We start from the raw sequence: 23,466 nt of genomic DNA on the forward strand, positions 1-23,466 counted from the left end.
GCAAAGAATGCATACTACTGGACTTGCTTCGGATGCTGGATCTGACCAACGTTTTCCAGATGAGTGACCAGGTTAAAGTTTTTGGAGCAGGTTCACTCTAAAGTCACTACAAGCCCTACCTGGACCAAACTTGCATGGATGATGCATCAAGGGATGAAGACTCAAACTTGCTTCAGATGCTGGGTTTGATTTCCAATTTCTGGATGAGTGACTAGTTTAAAGTGTTTGGATAGTCCATTCCGAAGTAACTGCAAGCCTTATCAGACCAAAATTGCATAAATGTTGCATCCAGGGATGCACACTACTAGATATTAGTGTAGTGTGGGACTTTGCCTTACTTAAAGACAACATTTGTTGAGGTGAGTTCTGTAGTCTCTGATTACCTATGTTTAGTGAATTGCCAGTAGTTAAAGTTTTCATGTATCAGCATAGTTTAGGTTTTCCTGCAACTTCTTTGATTGCACGGGGGTGCAAAAAGTTTAATCATGTCTTAATTTACATCAAAATGACCTTTAAATATAAAATAACATTCAAGTTCCTGTCCTACTGTTGAGTTGACAGAATTTACATGTAGATTTTTTTGTGGGAAGAAATTACATGTATATAACATTCTTGATCTTTACTTTGCATTTAATAAAATTAAAATGACCTGAATAGTTCAAATGACATTCTGATTACCCAACATACACATCTACATGCAGCTTATTTGATTGAGCTTTTCATGCTTCATGAGTTAGGTTTCTAATCCACCTTACGCTTTGGGAGTCCCTAATTCATGTGAGCATTAGATTTTCTTAGACATCTTTCAGACAAATCCCTGAATCATCTGTGATATAGATATTGGACTGACCATGAATACTGTAGTGGATAGCTCAGACGAGCACCTGACTAGTGATGCAGGGGTCCCAGGTTTGATTCCCGGTCCAGCCATACATTTTCACCTTCCCCGATACAATCACACATGGCAGGAAAGACATACTGTACATACATAACAGATATTCTTCCATAAACAAAACACAAACTCAAGATTTTATAACCAAGTTAAATTTTTATTTTTCATTGAGAAAATAACAAAAGATTAATTTTATATATGTACCAAAAACAAAGATTCTGTCCACCTCTGTAATAGTCCATATTTATTGAAGGGTTATCCCTAATAACAGAATCTTGTTATTAAATAAAACTTGATAAAGCCAAGAATCCTGGCAGTTACAAATAGAGAAATAAAGAATAAATGTCTACTGTTACATGTATAAGTAAATAGAATTCAGTAGACAGAACAAAGAGATCACACACAGACACACAGACAAAGCAAATATACAACATAGGAAGCTGAGACTGACAACCTTTCCTGGTCTGGTCCACACCTGTACAGGTGTGACAGGTAAAAACATTTCCTACAGACACTTTGTAATCAGCATTAATGATACTACAAATGTAAACTCTTTTATATTCTTGGAAATTTATACCAAACATTCATTTTCCATCCAATCCTAAATACAAATACACCTTTTAATACCTATTTTAAAATTTACTTTTACAGTATTGCATGTTATGTAGATAAATTTGGCGTTGAATTCCCTGGGTGATGGCCTGGAAAATAGACGAAAATAAAGGCAGAACATTTTCCAGCACATAAAAAGTAATGATTTTTATGAAATATAATATTTTCCACTCTTTCCCATATTCTCAAAGTCTGAGTAAAAATTCTGACAAATAATGCATTTTTACAAAATGTATTACTGGCTCTACTGTGATATAATGTTTAATATACATGTATAAAAATTATTTATATAAATAGTTATCTAAATATTGCATACAATCAAAATAGGCTTTAATTGATGAACATTGTTTTTTTTCCTTACCACTGTGTAATAAATGTGCGCTTCTATATCAATGCAATGCCATTGTAACATATTGAGCGACAATACTGAAACACATAGGGATAAACATGTAATAAAATGTAACAGTAATATGTAATAACAGGATTACGATCCCAGTGTAAGAATAGTAATAGACTGACAATGGTCTCACAGATTGTGACTGGTTTTGTGAAATGAAACTTCTGTTTGTATTATGTTCTAAATGTTGAAGGGGGGATACACAAATACCATTTTTATTTAAAAACCATTTTATGAACAATAATGGGATTTAAACAACAATTTTACTAATTTTTACACAACAGAATGACACTGTTAAAGGGAGATTTACATGCCCTATATACAATCCCTTGAGGCATAATATTCACAGTTATAAACGCTGCTATTATTAACACATACATGTATATATATCATACACTACTTCTTTGTACAGGTACATATTATCTTGTGGCCTCTGAGTAAAACATTAAAAAACTGTGTTGGATATGTTGTTAGTGTATGCCCTGTAATTTATAACCACATAAATTTTGCATTGTACAATGTATTTCCTTTTAACACAATGACATCTTTTTCAAATAAGAAATCAGAATTATTCATCTTAATGAATTGATCTCACTAGATTCACAGTAATATCGAGATACCAGACATTTATGTAATACCAGACATGGACGTAAGTACATGTATATAAATTCCACTGGAGTATACATTTTCACATATTTAATATCTTCATAGACTTCATATGACTAGATGATTAAATTGCTGAGGTATCTCATTATGCTCTCACTCGGTCAACTAATCATGCAGAGACAACTCAAAATTTAAAGCAGACAAGCATTCTCATATGTTCTTGTCAACAGAGTTCTTGCTGCTACATTCAGTGTACACAATAACTAGTTCTACCAGCAACAAAAGGGAAGGGAACCAAACTAACACAAAAAAGCACCAATAAAATCCAGTATCACACTGCATAAATATAACTATCAGTTAAAACAACAAATCAACTACAAACAGTGTAACATTATAGAATTTGGTCACCAGCAAAACCTGCTGATTATCTTAAACAATTCCTCCACTATCTGTGTATAATTGTAACATTCAAAATTTGGAATCCATTTCTAAAGATCTTACAAAGGATCAAGTCCACAAGAAAATATTTCAAATTACTTAGAAAAGGAAGTTGCTTAATATTTCATGAAACATATGTCAGAATTTCCCTCTCAAGAATCACCCAATTCTGACCATTTGACAAAACAATCTTAAAATAAAGCTGCCCAATCTACGATAAATACTTGAAACAGAGAAACTCCTTAAGAGCAGCTACATACTTCTTATTTACACAGTCACACAACTACCACACAAACATCCACTAAGCAAGCAACCCTCATTTACTAACGACAATTACCTGAATCCAAACTGCACACTTCCAATCACAACCATGTAAAACAAGTCCTTATACATCCCCTGTCAATCTAGAGAGTTACCTCCCCTAACCCAATATCTTGAGTAACCTATAATCTAGCACTAATTTACAGACTTCAACATCAACATGCATCTCTCTGCAGGTTTATCAACATGCATCTTTCTGCAGATTTATCAACATAAATAATAGATCCATTATTGAGCTACTGAACAGGCAGAAACAATGTATTAACATAATAAACTCAGAACTGTATAACACCTACCAACGGAGGGAGGTACCTCAGACAATGGCTAGAATTACTCTGCTCAGTTCCCACATCAACAAATATATATCTTTATGATGGTTAACTAATACAACACATCCATACTTAAGTTCTCAAAATGTACAAAATATTTTATAAAGTTTTATAAACCTTGCATTATCATCTAGTTACCATATATATATATTGTATGCATAACGCCTTAGCAGTCAGAAATGAGGGATGACACTAATGATGTAACTGTACTGATTTCTATGGCAACATCATATCCATGGAGATGACTGTAGCTATGGCTACCATAGTGGTGTGGTGGCTGAGATCTAAGAATGGAGTACCAGTTTAGAGTACCAGTTGTGACTTTGGCAAACTTGAGATCACTGGGATTTTTTAGGAGCAGGTTTTTATCCATCTATCAGCTGTGCTTTGTAAGCACATATCACTAACTTGGCCTGTAAAGAAAAAGGTTCAGTATATCAATAAAATGTCTCAAATTAATAAACTTTTATTAAAATTCAAAAATAAAATGTTCATTTTCTTTGGATTAGAGATACCTATCAAAATCTACCTTAGATGTTGAAGCCTTCACAGTGTTGATGACAATCTCATTTCTGCCATTCTGTAGAGGACAGCATGACAGCACAAAGTTAGCTTCCTGAAACAACAAGTGTAAAAGATATTGTGATTTTAATCCTTATGATTCTTTATCTGTCCTTTATAACAAAACAACAGCATCACTGTGTGTTCTCAATAAAAAAAAAAACATGATGGTAACACAGGCACCTGGGGTATTGACCCCCCACCTTTCCATTTTTTTTTCTTTTTAAATCTGGGGTTGAGTCACCTTTTTCCTATTTTTGTATTCTAATATGCACTGTATGTTATTGATAATGTAACCCTTTTGTCTCCATAAGCTGTTTTTCAATATATTGTTTTCGACTCATACACAATATGTATCAGTCTAAAACAATATATTAAAAACTTTTTTTGGGTCTCCATATACTAAATTCAATTTAGCTCAAGTCAAAACTCTAGAATATTGATATGACCATTGTGATACATACACCTCAAACATTTTGTGTCTACTGACTTTACATGGTGCTGTTCTTAGGAAAAAAAATTTAATATCAAGCCACCCTTTCTTTCATTTTTTTATTCAATATTTTCCCATGAAAAAGAGCAGACATTTTAATAAATTAAGCATGAATCTTTTCTAATCACGATTGCTTTACGACAAATTTGGCTGTAACTGGTCCAGATTTTGGGAGGAGAAGTTGAAAATGTCAAAATTTGACAGGTAAAACAAATGAATAAACAGCTAGGGAGACATGGATGGACAACATACTTTTTCGATCAGTAAAGCTTACTTTAGCTAAAATGTTGTGGGCGGTAATAGCTTTCAAGCCATGGAGAATATACTGTGCATAATGACATTAGGTACATAGTAATTAGTGCATATCACGCCATCAGTAGTTAATTTTAGATATGTAATTTTATTTCACCATGTAGATAAATTACTGATTACATGCCTCCTGCACAGAGGTTATTAGAACAGCCTCCTAATCAAATAACATGCTAATGAGTGCATATCAAGAAATCAATACAGGGTTTTAATCAATACATATGTTGACTGTGCGGAACTCGGAAAAATCAATAAATGACCACAAACTATTGTAATTACCTCTGTCAGGGGAGGCTGTGGAACTCCGTTCAGTGTCGCCGAGTTGACAGCACAGGGTCCGTAAAACCGACACTTACAATCTGTGGCCGTGATTCGGGCGTGCGCAATAAATAATAGATACCCCACACCTGTCAATGCAAGTAAGGAAACAACGTTATAAAACTAGGCAATTTTAATAAATAAAATATGAATCAAAACTTTTACAGAAACATTGCCATGTTAATATACATATATATATGGTATATTGGCTGCTGATGGATATATCGCTGATCACTTCTCTAATCTTGTAAAATGCTAACAAGCTTCAATGATAACTACAGGGAACCTAATATAATGGCTAAATTTTGATAACATCTGAACCAAAGTACTCCACATCTCCTGAATCATAAATAAGGCATCTCAAAATAACATTAGCCTCGTGCAGATTTAGAAAAATCTAAACATCAGGCACTATTTTTAATATAATTAAGATCTGAGGAAATATGATTTCTCCATTAGGAATAAATCAATAGAAAAAAACGAAGGCCAAATGTAAAGTGACTGAACTTCATAGGAAATATTTGTGCCAAAATGGGACTTTACCATCATTTAATTCAAATTTTATGTAGTGTGAATATTCTAATAAATTAGAATACATTATAGATACAGAAAAAAAATGTTCTCATTCATCTAAAAATTTACATATTGATTTTCCCATTCAAAGGGCTTCTGTGAAATCAGATTTTCAGTTTTTTTGTAAACAGTCAATGAAGCATATAAACCACTTTAAGGTATATTGATTTTTCCCCCAACTCAAGCATTTGACTACATTAATAATCACGGCCAAATATAATCGACCCAGTTAAACTGCAACAGGTGCATCACTGTTCTGTAGGTTAGGGGTACACTCTCTCTGGCTTTGTTTGCACCTGTCTCTTACCTGGGGTGTTTGGTTGCATCTCATGCTTGAAGTTGATGACGAATTTGCTGGACTCGCAGAGAGGGAACACCTGTAAGGGGAACAGACTGCTGGAGATCTTGGCCGTGTTGTTCAGAGTAACGGCTACCTGTTTGTCAAACTCTTTAGTCAGCCTGTTAAACAAAACCAGAAAACTGTAAATGGGTCTTCTAAATTTACTAAAAATTTTACAGCATTACCATCACACATTGAAAGTCCTAATTATTAATAAATCTCTTAAAGTACATGAGACAAATTAAAAGACATGTCACATCTTTATATCTCCTTTTGATATCCAGAGTTTAAAATACATTTAAAAATCAATGATCAATCAAATCAATGCTTCAAACCCTGAAAGCACTTTCGATAATAGATGTATATGAATACGTATAAATAATCTTACTGAATCTAAGAGTTATCAATATTTATCACCAACAATATTTGATACACTTTAACGTAATGACACTAATAAAGAAAAGACCCGGCAAATGATTTTGAAAAAATGAATATAAAATTAACTACTGCATAATTGAAAAAAAAAATTCCAGTAAATTATAAGTTAAATCACTTCTGTTTCCAGTTATGTTATTTGAATAAAATAATGATTCCACCTTATTACCTTGTAATGGATTCTGTGATAATGTCTTCAATTTCCGTGAGTCGCAGCATTTTGGCGTAAGTGAGTGCCGAAAATCCTGAATTATTCTGAGCTGAGAAATTGGCTCCATACTCCAATAGGAACTTCACGATCTGCTTATGACCTCGCTTTACAGCCTATGAATAGTAACATTTATAAAGATATCACAGCCTATAATAGTAACAACATTCATATATCCACTAATCTAAACACATTTTCACAAAAAATTGGTGGCTTCTCTCGAAATAGATACATTTCTTTCATTGAAAATTTGGACTTGTAGTTTGCATATATTGACTGACTTACGGAAACCGTTTCTTTACCAACCAAAATGACTATTCTGAATAAATGATGTGTTTTAAAGGGAAGAAACTCTTACCTTCATCAGAGCAGTTTCACCGGTGTCTTGTTGAACATTTATTTTAGCACCCAGTTCTACTAGTAAAGCAACTGTACATATATGGGCCTGAAAGAAATAAAATAAAATTATCATATATTTACTCCTTTATACAGTGGATATCAGTCATATGATGTCATTTTCATATCAAAAAGTTGTGACATTACAATGGTTTTTGCATGAAAGTGATGTAGTGGATTCATAAATAAACATAGGTAATCAGAGATTACAGAGCTCACCTCAACGAATGTTGTCTTTAAGTAAGGCAAAGTCCCACACTAAACTAATAATCTAGGAGTGTGCATCCCTAGATGCAACATTTATGCAATTTTGGTCTGATAGGGCTTGCAGTTACTTGGGAATGGACTTATCTGAAAACTTAAAACTAGACACTCATTCAGAAAATGTAAGTCAAATCCAGCATCCAAAGCAAGTTTTGAGATTGTTCGTCCCTTGATGCATCATCCATGCAAGTTTGGTTCAGATAGGCCTTATAGTTACTTGGAAATGAGATCTGCTCCAAAAACTTTAATCTGGTCACTCATCCAGAAAATATAGGTCAGATCCAGCATCTGAAGCAAGTCCAGTAGTGTGAAACCTAAGATGTATCATCCATGCAAGTTTGGTCAATATAGGGTTTATAGTTACTTGGAAATGACATCTGCTCCAAAAACTTTAACCTGGTCACTCATCCGGAAAATATAGGTCAGATTCAGCATCTGAAGCAAGTTCAGTAGTGTGCATCCTTAAATGTATCATCCATGCAAGTTTGGTCAATATAGGGCTTGTAGTTACTTGGAAATGGGGTCTGCTCCAAAAACTTTAACCTGGTCACTCATCCGGAAAATATAGGTCAGATCCAGCATCCGAAGCAAGTCCAGTAGTGTGCATCCTTAAATGTATCATCTATGCAAGTTTGGTCAATATAGGGCTTTTAGTTACTTGGAAATGAGATCTGCTCCAAAAACTTTAACCTGGTCACTCATCCGGAAAATATAGGTCAGATCCAGCATCCGAAGCAAGTCCAGTAGTGTGCATCCTTAGATGTATCATCCATGCAAGTTTGGTCAATATAGGGCTTATAGTTACTTGGAAATGAGATCTACTCCAAAAACCTTAAAATAGTCACTCATCCGGAAAATGTAGGTCAGATCCAGCATCCGAAGCAAGTTCAGTAGTGTGCATCCTTAGATGTATCATCCATGCAAGTTTGGTCAATATAGGGCTTATAGTTACTTGGAAATGAGACCTGCTCCAAAAACTTTAACCTGCTCCAAAAACTTTAACCTGCTCCAAAAACATTAACCTGGTCATTCTTTAGCTGAAATTGCAGCATCTGAAACCTTGACTGGTACAATGAAGCACACTAGAAGCATCCTCCATGCATCTCTGACTAATATAGGCCATAGAAGTACTTGAAAAGAAAACTGCTCCAAAAACCTTAACCTGGGACGCCGACGCCATTACATAAGCTCCCCCAACTTTGTTGAGGTGAGCTAAAAATGGTGTTAAATATGTAATAACTTTTTGTAAGATATGTGATAAAAAGAATCTCCCATGGTTTGTGATGGGATATAATTTTTATCCAACTTGTGTGTTTTCTATCCCCTTGCTAATGCTCGTGGATAATAAACACACAAACCATGAGAGATCTATATAGATGATTTAGAATTTAATGAATTACCGTTTTGTTCTCATTTTGGTGAGAGTAATGAACAATAAAGTATAAGTTCTATTTCAAAGAAATCAGTAAGTTCTTATACAAACAAGATATATTTTAAATTAAATTGACATACATGTTCACAGGCCAACATGAGAGAAGTTGTGCCGTTTTTCTGTTGAGCGTTGATATCAGCTCCGTTACTGACCAATAACTCTGCTATATCATCAAAACCTACAACAGAGATGGAAGCCTCATATAAGCTCAACACAGGTGATAAAACAGTTTCTACAGATCAAAACTTACATGTACAACCCTACACAGGTGATAAAACCATCTGAACTGATTAAAACATACATTTTATCTACCGGGTAGTTGAGAATTTTTTTTTATTACAAACTCTTTCTTGCTTAAAGTCTTGTAAAAGACTTGCTTACATAAATCTCCTTCATATCTACTACAGAGGAACTCTGATCAAATATTCAAATAAAAACTATTTTTTTCGTCTTCAGGCAGAATAATACTTGCGAATACGAACCACTTTGAGCCGCATACATAAGCAGCGTGATTCCAAGGTCATCCCTAGCCTCCACATCGTATTTCTTGCTGCTGTTGAGGGCACTCCGCACAGCCTGGTAGTCCCCCTCTGTTACTGCTTGTTGGAATTTCCCTGTCAAAATAGAAAAACATGGTTGTAAATGCATACATACCAAATACTTATTAAAAGACCATCTTCTCTATCGTACATGTACAGCTGGATTTTAGCACCCATGCTCTGTGTGCATTTAGTGGGATTTATAACTCACTGCTTTACAGTTTGTCTGTTAGCATTAATAAGGTCATTGACTGCAAGTCAGACAACAAACTGGACCCTCAGACTAAACTGTTGCCTTCAAACTTCAGCTTCAGGCAACAATTTCATCTTCAGGTCCAGCAAATCATATGTTGTCCTCATATTTGTACAATAACTATAATCTTCTAGAACTTACCATCGGTTATGACTATAGCATCAACTTCACTGTCCTGCAAAATAATAATAATAAAAAAATTCCATTAATTTTCTCAAGATACCATGGATACTGATAGTTGATTTCATCTATAACATTTAAATTATCTCAACAGGTCATTTATATTGACACATGACATGAAAAAAACATAATGACAGAAGAAATGGAAAACCCACATACATAATTTGTGCATTATATACAGTAAACAGAAGACATTATATGCAAGAAAATTATCATTATACTAGGGGATTTAGATTCAGTCACTATATACTATATGTATGCAGTTCTTTGTATTTCAAATTGTCATTTGAATATTTATGTAAATGTTTACTCAGAAGTCATGTCTTGTCAAAAAGTGAAGTAAAAACCTCAATATGACATTATCATAAAGTTCAAAACCACTGTTCATCAAACCAAGTCATGCACTTCTTAAAAAAAAATGTCACAAACTAAATAGGTTAGAACACTCTAACCTATAGACGTACCCTAAAAATATCTGTTCATTTTTTATTTATCAACATGTGAATGTTGTGCACTCTTTTTTTTTCTATAGAATGCCATGAATTCTAGTAACAAGATGGATGCCATTAATAAATTCTGAATCTAACCTCCTCAGGCAATGACCAGACACCCACAGGTCACTGTTGATATTGGCAGAAATGTCTAAGATAATGGCAGAGCTGATGCCATGCTTGGAAAAACAACACGTCTATTGATTTTAAAACTAGGCTTCCTCTCTTCCTCTTACTCAGGGAAGCCCACATCAGCAATATTGTGAGTTATGCTTGTACTACACTGCTGCATGTTGCTCAGAAAAGAGGGTTCAATGACACTTGGTCAATAACCCTTAACATATCATACTTATTGATTTTTTGGTGTCTTAGCTAATTATCAACATTACAATATATCTGAGAACACAAAAGACGTTCATTAACCTATATACTGAAGCTATCAAATCCTCCAGGTCATCAAAGATATGAACATAAACCCAAAAGAGGAACAGAAAACTTGGAGATGATAGATAAAGCATTATCATTTCCTAATGGCTGAAATTATCATTAATTTCAGATTGACCAAATTCTTCAAATTGCTTTTCTTTTAAGACATGAGAAATGTCAACACACTGAAAGGCATCATAAAATGGCCTTTTATAATTGTACTATAAAAGATGTGTCCCATTCCTCCTTAAATTTCTTACAAATAGAAAGGGTGAAGTGTTTAACTAAGTCCTATTCATATCTGGACCAATGGACCTTTGTCCCAAATATTTTTCTGGTGGTTATTTAAATACAGAGTTTTGACCATCCTTAACCACAACCAAACCGCAATACAATGTCAAACCACTATATAAATTAAATAGGTATAATTATAGAATATGCAAAGTGTACATACACAAAATGACAAATAAGTTGGTAGATTTTGTTATTTCAGTTGTGAGATACTTGGCAAGGAAGAAAAAATACCTGTTGAGGAGACATTGAATAAATAAATGTGTCACGATTAGCATGTACAATATGACCGCTCCCTTTTTAAAATTTACGACAGCATTAACAAACATGCTTATTTAATATATGTTTATAACTGAATGTCATTCTTTTGTTTACATTTGCTGTCTGCACAAAACATTAGGGCCTGGATTTCTCATTTATCATGTTAAAACTCAGAAACATTATATATCCCCAGCTAGAGAGGTAATTCAAATTCTTAAAAGTACTTAGAGAGTAATTCATCACACTTTTACAATAATTTTCAGTTAATGTATGCACAGCAATGTTTCATGCCCTAATGGAGCCTCTTGTTGGTGATATATTCATTTATAAATCAGTGTATCGGTGATTGACCAGAGTATGTAGCAATACACACAGGTAAAGGTGGTTAATGACCTTCACATGTAATCATCATTAATCTCTGTAAAGACACACCTCAATACACAAGACAAGAGAACAGCACGACCCCCACAAATACATCAATTTATTGGCAACAAATCGACAACCAATGTGAATCTGTGGCACTATTATAGACTTTAAAGATGCTGAGTTTCTTGGCAGAGATGCAAAGAGGGTGGACTACCAAGAGTCTGGCAATGGTCCAATGCCGGGTCACTCACCCAGCTACCCTGGTCACATACTCCTTAATTATTACCTGGTGCTCCCATTATTCAGCATAGCATATTTTAAGTGTCTGGGAAGATTCGGGAAAAGTATGTCAATAGAGGCATTCTTCTGATAATATGTAAACTATATTTATAGAGTGCAGTGTAAATGGATTCCACTGTTATGGTATAAATAAATCATTCCACACATCCATCAATCAAGCCCAATGATAAACATGTGTCATATCTGTTCGGAGTGACCCCATGAAATTTAACCACATCTCTAACATTCAGCCACCAATGAAGTTAAATGCGCTCATGAAAAACATTTCAACTTAGCCTCTAAAATAATCATTAGCATGTACTTAAACTTTCACAATGGTTTGAAAATTTTGTTTTTCTGTGGCATGCTCTTTGAACAGCATGAACATATTACAAGGAATCTGAAGACATTCTTTGTTTCTGAGAAGTGTTCAAAAAGTATTGCTCTCCTTGCTGCACTTATAAATTTGAAATACCAATATTATCAACATTGCGAGTTCATCTGTACAACAAATAAGAATGCTAGAATGCCTGCTGTCTAACTTTTAAAATCAATTGTGAAAACATTAAGCAATGAACTGAAATGTATTCTGTATGGTATGTTGTATGGAAACCGTCCACTGAATGGATTTGACATAGCAGCTGCCAGCATTGTTAAAAGAAAAAGTAAGAGCAAACAAAGAAAAATTAAAAATCTGACAATGTTTCCTCAAATGACATAATAGTTTTAATTTATGGATTCAGATAGTATTGATCAGACAGCTACTGTGACATTATCATTCAATGACCTAGTCCCCCCTCCTCTTTTGATCACCCCTCTCCCTGCCAATTTTCATTCATTTTCAGCTATTTCATACATTGCCCATCAATAATCTCTTACATCAGTGGTATATCTTCCGGTTTTCTCCTGAACCCAGCAACAGTAGATCAGCCCCTAGCCTGAGTAGAGATAAATGTCTCGTGCGAGCTAGCTGATCAATACATAGCACATCGTTTCACCCACTTCTGCACACTTTCTGACATGCAACCACAACAAGACAAACAAGCTTTTCGTATCACAAGAAATTCATAAACAATATGTGGGTGATTAAGCAAAAATTCTACTTTTGTCCATCTTGGTATAAAAAGGTCAATGAAAGTTTACTCATGCCATTGACATTTTCTCCTTTATCTAACCTACATTTATCTTTCATTCAACAAATTTACATGCATGTTCATTCCCACTACTCCAAAATCAAGTACACTTGGTTCATTCGTTACCATAGACAAGATCCTTATCATGTTATCAATGTAGGAGTAAAAATGACCAACATTTCACGTGGCAACAGTGCCACTATTTTGTGGAATACTTACGGTTTCTTTATCTAGTTGATCTAAATCAATGTCGTCTAACTCAATGTCAAAACTTAGATCTGCCCCTGAAAAATGCAAGGAAATTCATTATTGGAAATGGTTCCCTTTAGTGGATTTATGTATATCAAAATGGTGTGAACATCTAAAGCTATAAAATCAATGAATATGAAACTAAAAATTTCTTATTTCCCAGTGTCATCCTTTAGAAACAAAGGACGGAAACTAACTTTCTTTTCATATATCACTACATAGGCATGGCAAATATATCACTTTGCTGACTAGTAAAGTGGTCCACACACCCACAGAAAACAGACATTATAACCCTGAGGTTCACTGTAATTCAGTAACAAAATGTATGTACCTCGTTCCTGTGTTTTTGTGCTTTCTGGCAACAAAGGAAGAAGAGATCCACTCCATAAGTCATCTAGAGGCTGTGAACAGTCCATAGAATTAGCCGAGTCCTTTCTCCGAGTCGACTTATTACGATCAGACTCCACACTACTGACACTACTGGTAGAGCTCGCGAGTCCACTGTCTCGAGATGTCTGACCCGAATCTCGTCTAACTTTAGATATCTTACACTGTGAAAATGAATCAGTCTCAGATCCGCCATGCTTTCGCTTGACTCCAACAGAATTTAAGTCCTGACTTTCTTTCTCAGATTTCCCATCCGGAGTGCTAGTAGCCTGTGGAGTTTTATTTGGCAAGTCACCAGAGGATAACTTCCTAGGAGGAGTGCTTCCCCCTGATAAGTACGATTTGATTGGACTGGGAGGTTTCTCCGATGAGTCTGTCTTTATGTTGTCTACCTTTGATTCCGATTTATCTACACTATTATCAAACTGATCTAATTCTGTCTTCACTTTCACCTCAACTTTATTTTTTTTCATTCTAATTTTTTTGTCACTGTCTGATTTCTGATGTTTTTCTTTCTTTACTTTTTTCATGGTATTTTTTCTCTCTTTTCCATCTTCATCTACGTAAAGTTAAAAATGCAATTATGTTAAAAAATAAGAAATAACTAAAGAATCATAAAATTCCATTTCACATACTTGCAAAACTTTTGATGATTTGCTTGAAAAATCTTCATTCAGTTTCAGAAAGCTAGGTAAACATTTAAACATCTCCCGATTCCATGAATAAATTTACATAATATATATGCCTGTGTATATTATAGCACACAGAGTTCATTTGAGGTCAGCTGTGAGGCGATGAAGTAAACACTCACTTTCTGAATTACTGTCACTCCTCTCTTCACTGCTCTTTAATTTCTGTCAAAATTGAAAACCAGAATTCATTTAAAATCTGATAATACAACTGCATGCAGAATATCATTACACAAAACTAAACTGATTTTACACTCACTTTAATTTTAAGAACTGGCATCCTGACAGAAGTTTCACTGGAGGAATCTGAATTTTCCTGTTTTAATTTGTCTTCTGGTGAACTTAATGTGTCACTTTTAACAATCTCATAGTCACTATTCACGACTTCATCTTCACTGGATGTTACAAACTCTCTGGACAAAAAAGGCAGGCTGACCTGTTTCTTCTTATCCCTTTCCTTTGTTTTGACCTCCTTTTTGACAGCTAGCTTCTTCTTCTTTTTCTGGGGTTTACTTTCCTCAGATTTAATATTCTGATGTCTGTCCTTGAGACAAGTTGGCCTTGAAGCCCGACCTCCCCCTTTGACCTTGGAGTACATGTCTGTGTAAAACAGGTTGACACGTCCTTCCTCAAGGTCTTTCCAGAATGTGTTTTTGAATGTGGACACTGGCTTGATGGCATCAGTACTGTCCCTTGAGGAATCCTCATCCTCTGTGGAGAGTTTCCTCCCCTCCATTTGAGCCTATACACATAATAAAATAAACCCATTCATTATAGCCTGTACTTTATATTCAGAAGTTTATATGTACTATCAAGCACCTCATCATTCAGTTCTATTTAGATATCTTAATATGCACTTCCTATATAATGCATTAGAGTGCTGTTTTATCGGCTGTCTGGGGAACCTACTTCATGCTGTGACCCAGTCTCTTCTTAAATTACTGGCACCATACATCCTCTCTCAACAGCCTGACAGACTGGTAATAACTCAATGTCATAAACTCCACTCTCTCCCTCACTTTCTCTCTCTCTATTTCTCTCTCTCTCTCTCTCTTGTTTCTCTCACCATTTTTTTCTTCCTTTCCTCTGCCCTCTTCTTTCTATCTTCTTCCTTCTTGGCCTGGTAATCTTCCACCATGTCTAGACATGACTGGAGGTTTTCAACAGGCTCCCAGGTGTCATCTGCTGGACCATAGTTCTTCCACCTCACCTTGTACAATGTTTTACCCTACAAAAGTTAAAATACAGCAGTTAATCTCCTGACTTCAATGTAAAAATTAATATAATCTAGGCCTTCAATATGATATATTACTAAATGTAACTGAGAATCAATATTATTTGAGGTAATACATGTGTACAATTTTCATTGATCACAGATGCTACACTCATAGAAGCATTATACTTATCAAAATATATGCATACAATTAGATCTGTATTTCCTTTATTAGCTTTTTCTTAAAGCCTCTGATATATGTCATGTTTTTTTTCCTAGTCCAAGATGCCATCATGATAGCTATATATATGCACATGACCCCAGGGATAAGCATTACATGCAATTTGACCTTGTTTAAGCAGCACATTAGACAAGTGAAGGAAAAAAACAACAAACACTGGTTTCCTTTGAGTGATACAGAGGCCTCGGGTTCATCAGGAGGAAGTCTTACTAGCACACAGAGTTAGCAACTCTATAATTTCAATCAATACCCACAGCTTCATACAGCAACACAAAAGGTCTATATCCACTGTGAGGGTCTATGTCACATGGCACATACCATACATGTGTTTAGTGTTAACTAAAGGTAGTGTCATGATAATTAGGACACAAGTTTTTCAAAGAATTTACAAAGAATTGAATGTGTAAGCTGATAGATCGCACATCTAAACATTCTTTCTTTTCTCCCTTCAAATTTGATATCTGTTGTATACAAATAATTTACATCATCATTTTTGGGATGAAAAAAAATATCGTAAGCAAAATGCTTTTTACATAAATGGAAAAAATTTCAATATGACGTTTCTATCATACTACATCTAAGAGATGTTTACATAATATACAAATAAACATCTTCCTGGAAGAAATCAATGAGTTAGGAACAGCCTCCCTCCCATGACTTTTTTACATTATGAGAAAGACATTTATAAGGATAAACCAGCACAGTAAATTCCTACATCCTTGTGACCTTTGGCACTCTGCCAGAGAAGATCACTGACCTATATACATATATCTGTCTCAAAAACATGACCTCGTTCCATTTCACATGATAAAATCCCAATTCTGTGAAGCATAATAGACTGTAGTACATTTAACAGAAATTATTATGCAGGGACTTCCATTAAGTTGATTAAGGTCAATGACCTTTTGTACAGTACCCGCAGTGCTAGCTCGTAACTGTCGTTATATGTAGGCAGGAATAATATTCAATAAACATGTAAAACCCATGTGTGTCAATGAGTATGTGTACTTTACATATGACAAATGAATAATTCATGAATATTTATCCTTTCTTTGAATAACACTTGAAGCACATGAATCTGAAAAGTTGAACTGAATACCATCTGTGAATTAATCACAGTCTTAGTAACAATCTATAACAAAGAACACGGAAACAATAGAGGTTCATAATGAAGTCAAACAGGATGTTTATAAGCCTTGTTACAGTTAAACCTTTCACTTTCTCATAAACACAAGTTTTAATAATTTTAATAACAACTGCACTTCAGTAATAAAATATTAATATCCTGCCACATGGATGTATGAGAATTTCTCTCACAAAAGTAAAAATGACCCTCACTGTCAATGCAGTGGTCATCAAAAGGTCCTATAGAAGTGTGTTACTACTGAGTCATAATGTAATCAAAGAGGTGTCCACATTTTTGTGGTTAGACTCCCCGACTCCAAGGGTGTGGGTTTTAATATACGATCTTAGCTGTACATAAGTGTTCAGATATACATGCAAATGCCATACTCTTAATCTTGTTTATTTCCTTATATCGTTACGAGACGTGCACGCGCCGGGACGTGCCCGCTTTGACGGGGGTCATCGCACCAAATCAGGAACGCCTACGTTAGGTCTTTCAGGGGCAAGGTTTCCGGGTTTCTAAGTCTGCTTGTTCTCTTCTATGAAAGCTATCAAAACCATAAAAGTCTGTGATATCTAACCATTTGTTTATACTTCTTTCCTTTTTTAGCCGGTCTAGATATACAACTATTTCATACATTGCCGGGGGCACCTGTTTCTCTTTGTATACAGAGCTCTAGTGCATAATCACAGCAGGGAACTCGCGCGCATGCACTTACCCGATTTTTGGACATCCCTACAATTCTTTCCACTTCAAATAATTCATCCTCCGATTTTCCTGAACTAGCTGCTTCACTTGATTCTGAAATGGAGGGCGATGCGATCGCCATATCGGCCGAGGCTCCTTCTCCGTGAGATGTACTACCTTCCATCTCCGCCATGTTCCATTCACACAGTGAGTTGACAGGAAGCTAGACGAGTGTACATAAGTAGGGGTGGACAGGTTATCAGCAATATACTTATGATTCAATTTGAAACAAAATTACAGACTTATCTATTACAGAGGAAAGAAATTTATATCAGAATAAAATGCAAGTGTGAAATAGCTGGTTTGAGGCTGGAAATTTCGGATATTTTTTTAATGAAAGTGGTACACCCCTATTCCGAAATAATGATTTCGTCCGACCTCCCACTATTTTGCATATAAAAAGAAACACATGTTAATTACAAGCAAATGTGTTTTATTATTGAATTTTTATTGCATTGTTATTATGAGTAATCTAATCACGAATATTTTCATGGGATAAAATTAGTTTGATCCAACCTTCTCATAACCGCATGAACGTTCACTGTACAAAGAGTTTTCTGTATGTACACAGAAGCAGTGAACTGGAACAACCGTCGCGCCGCCAAAATACACGTCCCATTTACTAATGTTTACGCTGCTGTTCGCATTCTTTTGCATAGTGCTACGTTATCTTTTTTCTGATATGAGTAAAAGCCGAAAGAATGATTTTTTAAGAGCTATATGATAATGAACTATTTCCCCCATTCATCCATGCAGCTTTTAGGCTTAATTAATTACTCGTAAATTAAATTTGTATATTACTTATTATTACATTCGTGAATATAGATATACACGTATCATACTTATGCATTGTTTAATAATTGTGTATTGTCGTGTGTTCAAAAGGGTCTTGATTTGGAATTAAAATCGTACTATTTATAATTTAATGCATGTTCTTGGTGCTTGTAAATAAAGTAAATTGTACCATTGTTTCCTTTGTATTTTACATATGGAACCTGGAAGGCATGTAGTGTAATTTAAGCACTTTTAACAGCTTTATTTCACAACAGGATATGTCGTAAACTTTAATGCATAGTTAATTAAACAATTATTTAGCCATGCTATACACACGTACTTTCCAATGCCCAAAATTATGACACTAATTTAAGTGCATGCATGTGCTTGTTAATAGACATGTATATATGCCTATATATATATAGGCCAAGATAAGTAAATTGAACATGTTATTTACATGTATTGTCTCTATGGAAGTAAACAGCAGTGATTTCTATTCACTGATACTGTGTTGTGTTTGAACATTTTTCCTGGGGGTAAATGCCACGTATCATATAGTGAAAGTTAAATAGATAAGCTCAATATTAACACCTTTATACAATATATTTTTCTCAATGTCCAAAAAACAGTTTGCAACGGTGTAGAGAGGGTCCTTAAATCCTTATCAGTTTTTCTCAACAGTGTCACAGTGTTTCATGTATAAGATAAAAGTTTGAATCGACTTTTGATCAGGTTTCCATTAATAAATTTGGACAGAAAAGTAAAGTTCGTCTCCCATACTGCATATTGTATCAACTGATCTCGAGCTTATTCTTTTATTCAGGTGGATGTCCCATGAATCATCAATATATAATGCGTAGATTTGCTTCTTCCCTGATCAAAAGTTCTTGACAATGGTGAGACGACTCTAATCCGAAGTTTTTTTGGTTGTTGGTATTGGGGGGGGGGGGGGGTGGCATGTCAACATTTGACTTAATTATGTAGACATGCGACTTATTTATGTCAACATATGATATAATTATATACACATGGGACTTATTATTTTTGTTGACATGCAAGTTAATTATGTCAACCTGCTAGATATTTATGTTGACATGCGACTTATTATGATAATCTTGCATGTTGACTTTAATAAGATACATATCAACACAATTATCTTGCATGTCGACATACATGTCTTGCATATTAATCGCATGTCGACATAAATAAGTTGCATGTCAACGTAAAGATGTTGTATCTTGCATATAAAAGGGGAGTTAAAACCTCAACATGTACCCCGGCTGTTTATGGGGAATTAGGAAGAAAACCGTTGATAGTAACGAGAACATTTCGCATTATTAAATATTGGTTTAAAGTCCTTCGATCAGAAAATTGTCTTATAAGGTCAATTTATAATTATGATTTTAAGAAGATGTCTACAAATTGGATCATTTTTGTTAAGCAGACACTTTTATCACATGGTTTTGGCGATGTATGGTATTTTCCCGAGTCAGTAAATGAAAAGGTATTTTATGTTTATTTTGAACAAAGGCAGGCTGATTGTTTTTTTCAAAAACTAAAAGTAGAGATAGAAAATGCCCATCCTCTAAGATTGTTTAAATATCTAAACCCGACTATGCACCAGGCTGAATATCTCAATTGTATATATTATGAAAAACATAGAAAAGCATTTAGTAGACTCAGATTATCTTCACATTGTTTACGTATTGAGTCTGGTAAATATGAGCAAAAATGTCTTATAAGTGAACGAAAATGTGTATTTTGTACATCTAACGAAATAGAAGACGAATATCATTTTGTTTTAATATGCAAGTTTTATGTTGAGTTAAGAGAAAAATATATTAAAAAAATATTTTTACGCAAGACCTAGTATGGTAAAATTAATTGAATTACTTAATTCCGACTCAGAATAGGTACTTAAAAAACTTGGGAAATACGTGTTTGAATGTTTTAAAAAGAGGGAAAACTTTACTCTAAAGCAAGATTAATAATAGGAGATACTGCTGGATAGTTCTTCATATATGTATATTTTACGAAAGCCTAGAAGGGTCAAATAAGAAAATAAAAAAAAAATTTAAAAAGTCGTAATAACGAGATAAAAAGTCATTATTACGAGATAAAAAGTCGCTATTACGACTGAAGAAAGTCGTTATTACGAGATAAAAAGTCGTTATTACGACTTAAGGAAGTCGTAATAACGAGATAAAAAGTCGTTATTACGACTTAAGAAAGTCGTAATAACGAGATAAAAAGTCGTTATTACGAGATAAAAAGTCGTAATTACGACTTAAGAAAGTCGTTATTACGAGATAAAAAGTCGTAATTACGACTTAAGAAAGTCGTAATAACGAGATTAAAAGTCGTTATTACGAAATAAAAAGTCGTTATTACGACTTAAGAAAGTCGTTATTACGAGATAAAAAGTCGTTATTACGAGATAAAAAGTCGTAATTACGACTTAAGAAAGTCGTAATAACGAGATAAAAAGTCGTTATTACGACTTAAGCAAGTCGTAATAACGACTTTTTATCTCGTTATTACGACTTTTTATCTCGTAATAACGACTTTTTATCTCGTTATTACGACTTTTTAAATTTTTTTTATTTTCTTATTTGTACCTTCTAGGCTTTCGTAATATTTCAAGTTATGTTATAAAGCACCTGTGTAACACCTGTTGACCAATGTTTATATTATAAAACTAATGTTATACTTTTGTGGCAATATATGCAATGTATACGCCAATAAAGGTACTACTACTACTATGATGTCAGGGACTGGCTTTAGTAAGTTAAGTAAATTTGCCAATCAGATTCTCTAAAAAGATTGGCAACTTGATGAAAACATAATTATTTTGCATGTAGACATAATTAATTATCTTGCATGTTGACATAATTTATCTTGCATGTAGGGCGCAGAAATATGCCACCATACAAAAGAAACAAAAAAAAATATAAAAAAATATATAAAACTAGAAATATGTCCATAGGACATGAATGCCCCGCCGAGGGTATATTAGTAATGCAACATTTTAACACAAATTGAGAAAATTGAGGTCAAGGTCAAAGGAAACGTCAAGGTCAAAAATTGTTGATGCAGTTGAAAAAGTTACATCAGTATGTATTAGCATATGAAGTTTGATAAAAATATTATGAATGGTTTCTTTAAAACGGAGCTAAACACTAATTTAAGAAAAGTGAGGTCAAGGTCAAAGGAAAGGTCAAGGTAAAAAATATTGATGCAGTTCAATAGCTCTCATCAGTATGTATCAGCATATGAAGTTTGACACTTATTTAAGAAAAGTAAGGTCAAGGTCAAAGGAAAGGTCAAGGTCAAAAAATGTTGATGCAGTTGAATAGCTCTCATCATTATGTATCAGCATATGAAGTTTGATAACACTATCTTGAATGGTATCTTGAAAACTGAGCTAAAAACTTATTAAAGAAAAGTGAGGTCAAGGTCAAAGGAAAGGTCAAGGTAAAAAAATGTTGATGCAGTTGAATAGCTCTCAACATTATGTATCAGCATATGAAGTTTGATAACACTATCTTGAATGGTATCTTGAAAACTGAGCTAAAAACTTATTAAAGAAAAGTGAGGTCAAGGTCAAAGGAAAGGTCAAGGTAAAAAATATTGATGAAGTTGAATAGTTCTTATCAGTATGTATCAGCATATGAAGTTTGTTTAAAATATCTTGAATGGTTTAATCAAAACTGAGCTAAACACTAATTTAAGAAAAGATAGGTCAAGGTCAAAAGAAAGGTCAAGGTCAAAAAATGTTGATGCAATTGAATAGCTCTCATCAGTATGTATCAGCATATGAAGTTTGATAACACTATCTTGAATGGTATCTTGAAAACTGAGCTAAAAACTTATTAAAGAAAAGTGAGGTCAAGGTCAAAGGAAAGGTCAAGGTAAAAAATATTGATGAAGTTGAATAGTTCTCATCAGTATGTATCAGCATATGAAGTTTGTTTTAAATATCTTGAATGGTTTAATTCAAAACTAGGGATGTCAATTTGTCAATAATTCATATTCGAATATTCAATGAAAGTATTCGAATATATTCGAATATTCGATAAAATAAATAAATCTGTTATATTTTAAATATGCATCATCCTACTCTCATGAAAGTTTTAGCGTAGGTATACTTATATTGGAAGTAAAATTGTATGTAGACTTTTGTAGGTGTACAATAAGAAATTCCATGTGATATTTGTCAATGTTTGAAATAAATAATTGATTTAAATGTAGAAAAGTATAATTTTAACAAATGAAACTTGTATTTATAGTTGCTCCAACTTAGGAACCAGTCGTCTTACGACAGTTTGATTCAAAACTGAGCTAAACACTAATTTAAGAAAAGTGAGGTCAAAGTCAAAAAATGTTGATGCAGTTGAATCAACATATGCAGTTCGATTACACTATCTTGAATGGTATCTTTAAAACTGAGCTAAACACTAATTTAAGAAAAGTGAGGTCAAGGTCAAAAGAAAGGTCAAGATCAAAAAATGTTGATGCAGTTGAATAGTTTACATCAGTATGTATTAACATATGAAGTTTGATTACACTATCTTGAATGGTATCTTTAAAACTGAGCTAAACACTAATTTAAGAAAAGTGAGGTCAAGGTCAAAGGAAAGGTCAAGGTCAAAAAATGTTGATGCAGTTGCATAGCTCTCATCAATATCTATCAGCATATGAAGTTTGATAAAAATAACTTGGATAGTTTCTTTGAAACTGAGCTTTGAACAGAGCTAAACGCAAAGTGTGACGGAAGGTCAGACAGAAGGACGGAAGGACAGAAGGATGGAAGACGGACATGACAAACACTATATGCCCCGGCCATATTCATGGCGGGGCATAAAAAATTCCAAATGTCTCCGACCGTAGATCTGAA

The 23,466-nt window shown here is 34.1% G+C and overlaps 2 protein-coding genes across 2 annotated transcripts in view; both read right to left on the bottom strand.

The window, feature by feature from the left end:
- The window catches only part of LOC133185592 (eukaryotic translation initiation factor 2 subunit 3-like), an 86,031-nt gene that overhangs the window by 33,882 nt on the left and 28,683 nt on the right, over positions 1-23,466 (bottom strand). The window lies entirely within an intron of this gene.
- On the bottom strand, positions 1,029-17,952 carry LOC133185585 (M-phase phosphoprotein 8-like). The gene is made up of 15 exons (XM_061320888.1): positions 17,767-17,952; positions 15,535-15,696; positions 14,728-15,210; positions 14,591-14,633; positions 13,724-14,338; positions 13,363-13,427; positions 9,858-9,891; positions 9,407-9,538; positions 9,005-9,102; positions 7,191-7,277; positions 6,794-6,948; positions 6,157-6,308; positions 5,238-5,365; positions 4,125-4,211; positions 1,029-4,008 (listed from the first exon to the last, which is right to left on the bottom strand). The coding sequence occupies exons 1-15, from the start codon at positions 17,926-17,928 to the stop codon at positions 3,961-3,963; spliced, it is 2,451 nt and encodes an 816-aa protein (XP_061176872.1). The 5' UTR covers positions 17,929-17,952; the 3' UTR covers positions 1,029-3,960.

The sequence above is a fragment of the Saccostrea echinata genome, unplaced genomic scaffold (assembly GCF_033153115.1).
Source record: "Saccostrea echinata isolate AGI-Se365-2 ecotype Australia unplaced genomic scaffold, CSIRO_AGI_Sech_v1 ptg000012l, whole genome shotgun sequence".
NCBI lineage: Eukaryota > Metazoa > Mollusca > Bivalvia > Ostreida > Ostreidae > Saccostrea > Saccostrea echinata.

What these genes read in the sequence shown, in the direction of transcription:
- LOC133185585 (XM_061320888.1), bottom strand. Translation starts at nt 17,928, where the DNA reads ATGGCGGAGATGGAAGGTAGTACATCTCACGGAGAAGGAGCCTCGGCC. An exon ending in TAGGGATGTCCAAAAATCGG is followed by an intron (nt 15,697 to 17,766) that starts GTAAGTGCATGC and finishes TAACTTTTGTAG; the next exon opens with GGTAAAACATTGTACAAGGT. An exon ending in CACAAAAACACAGGAACGAG is followed by an intron (nt 13,428 to 13,723) that starts GTACATACATTT and finishes TGCATTTTTCAG; the next exon opens with GGGCAGATCTAAGTTTTGAC.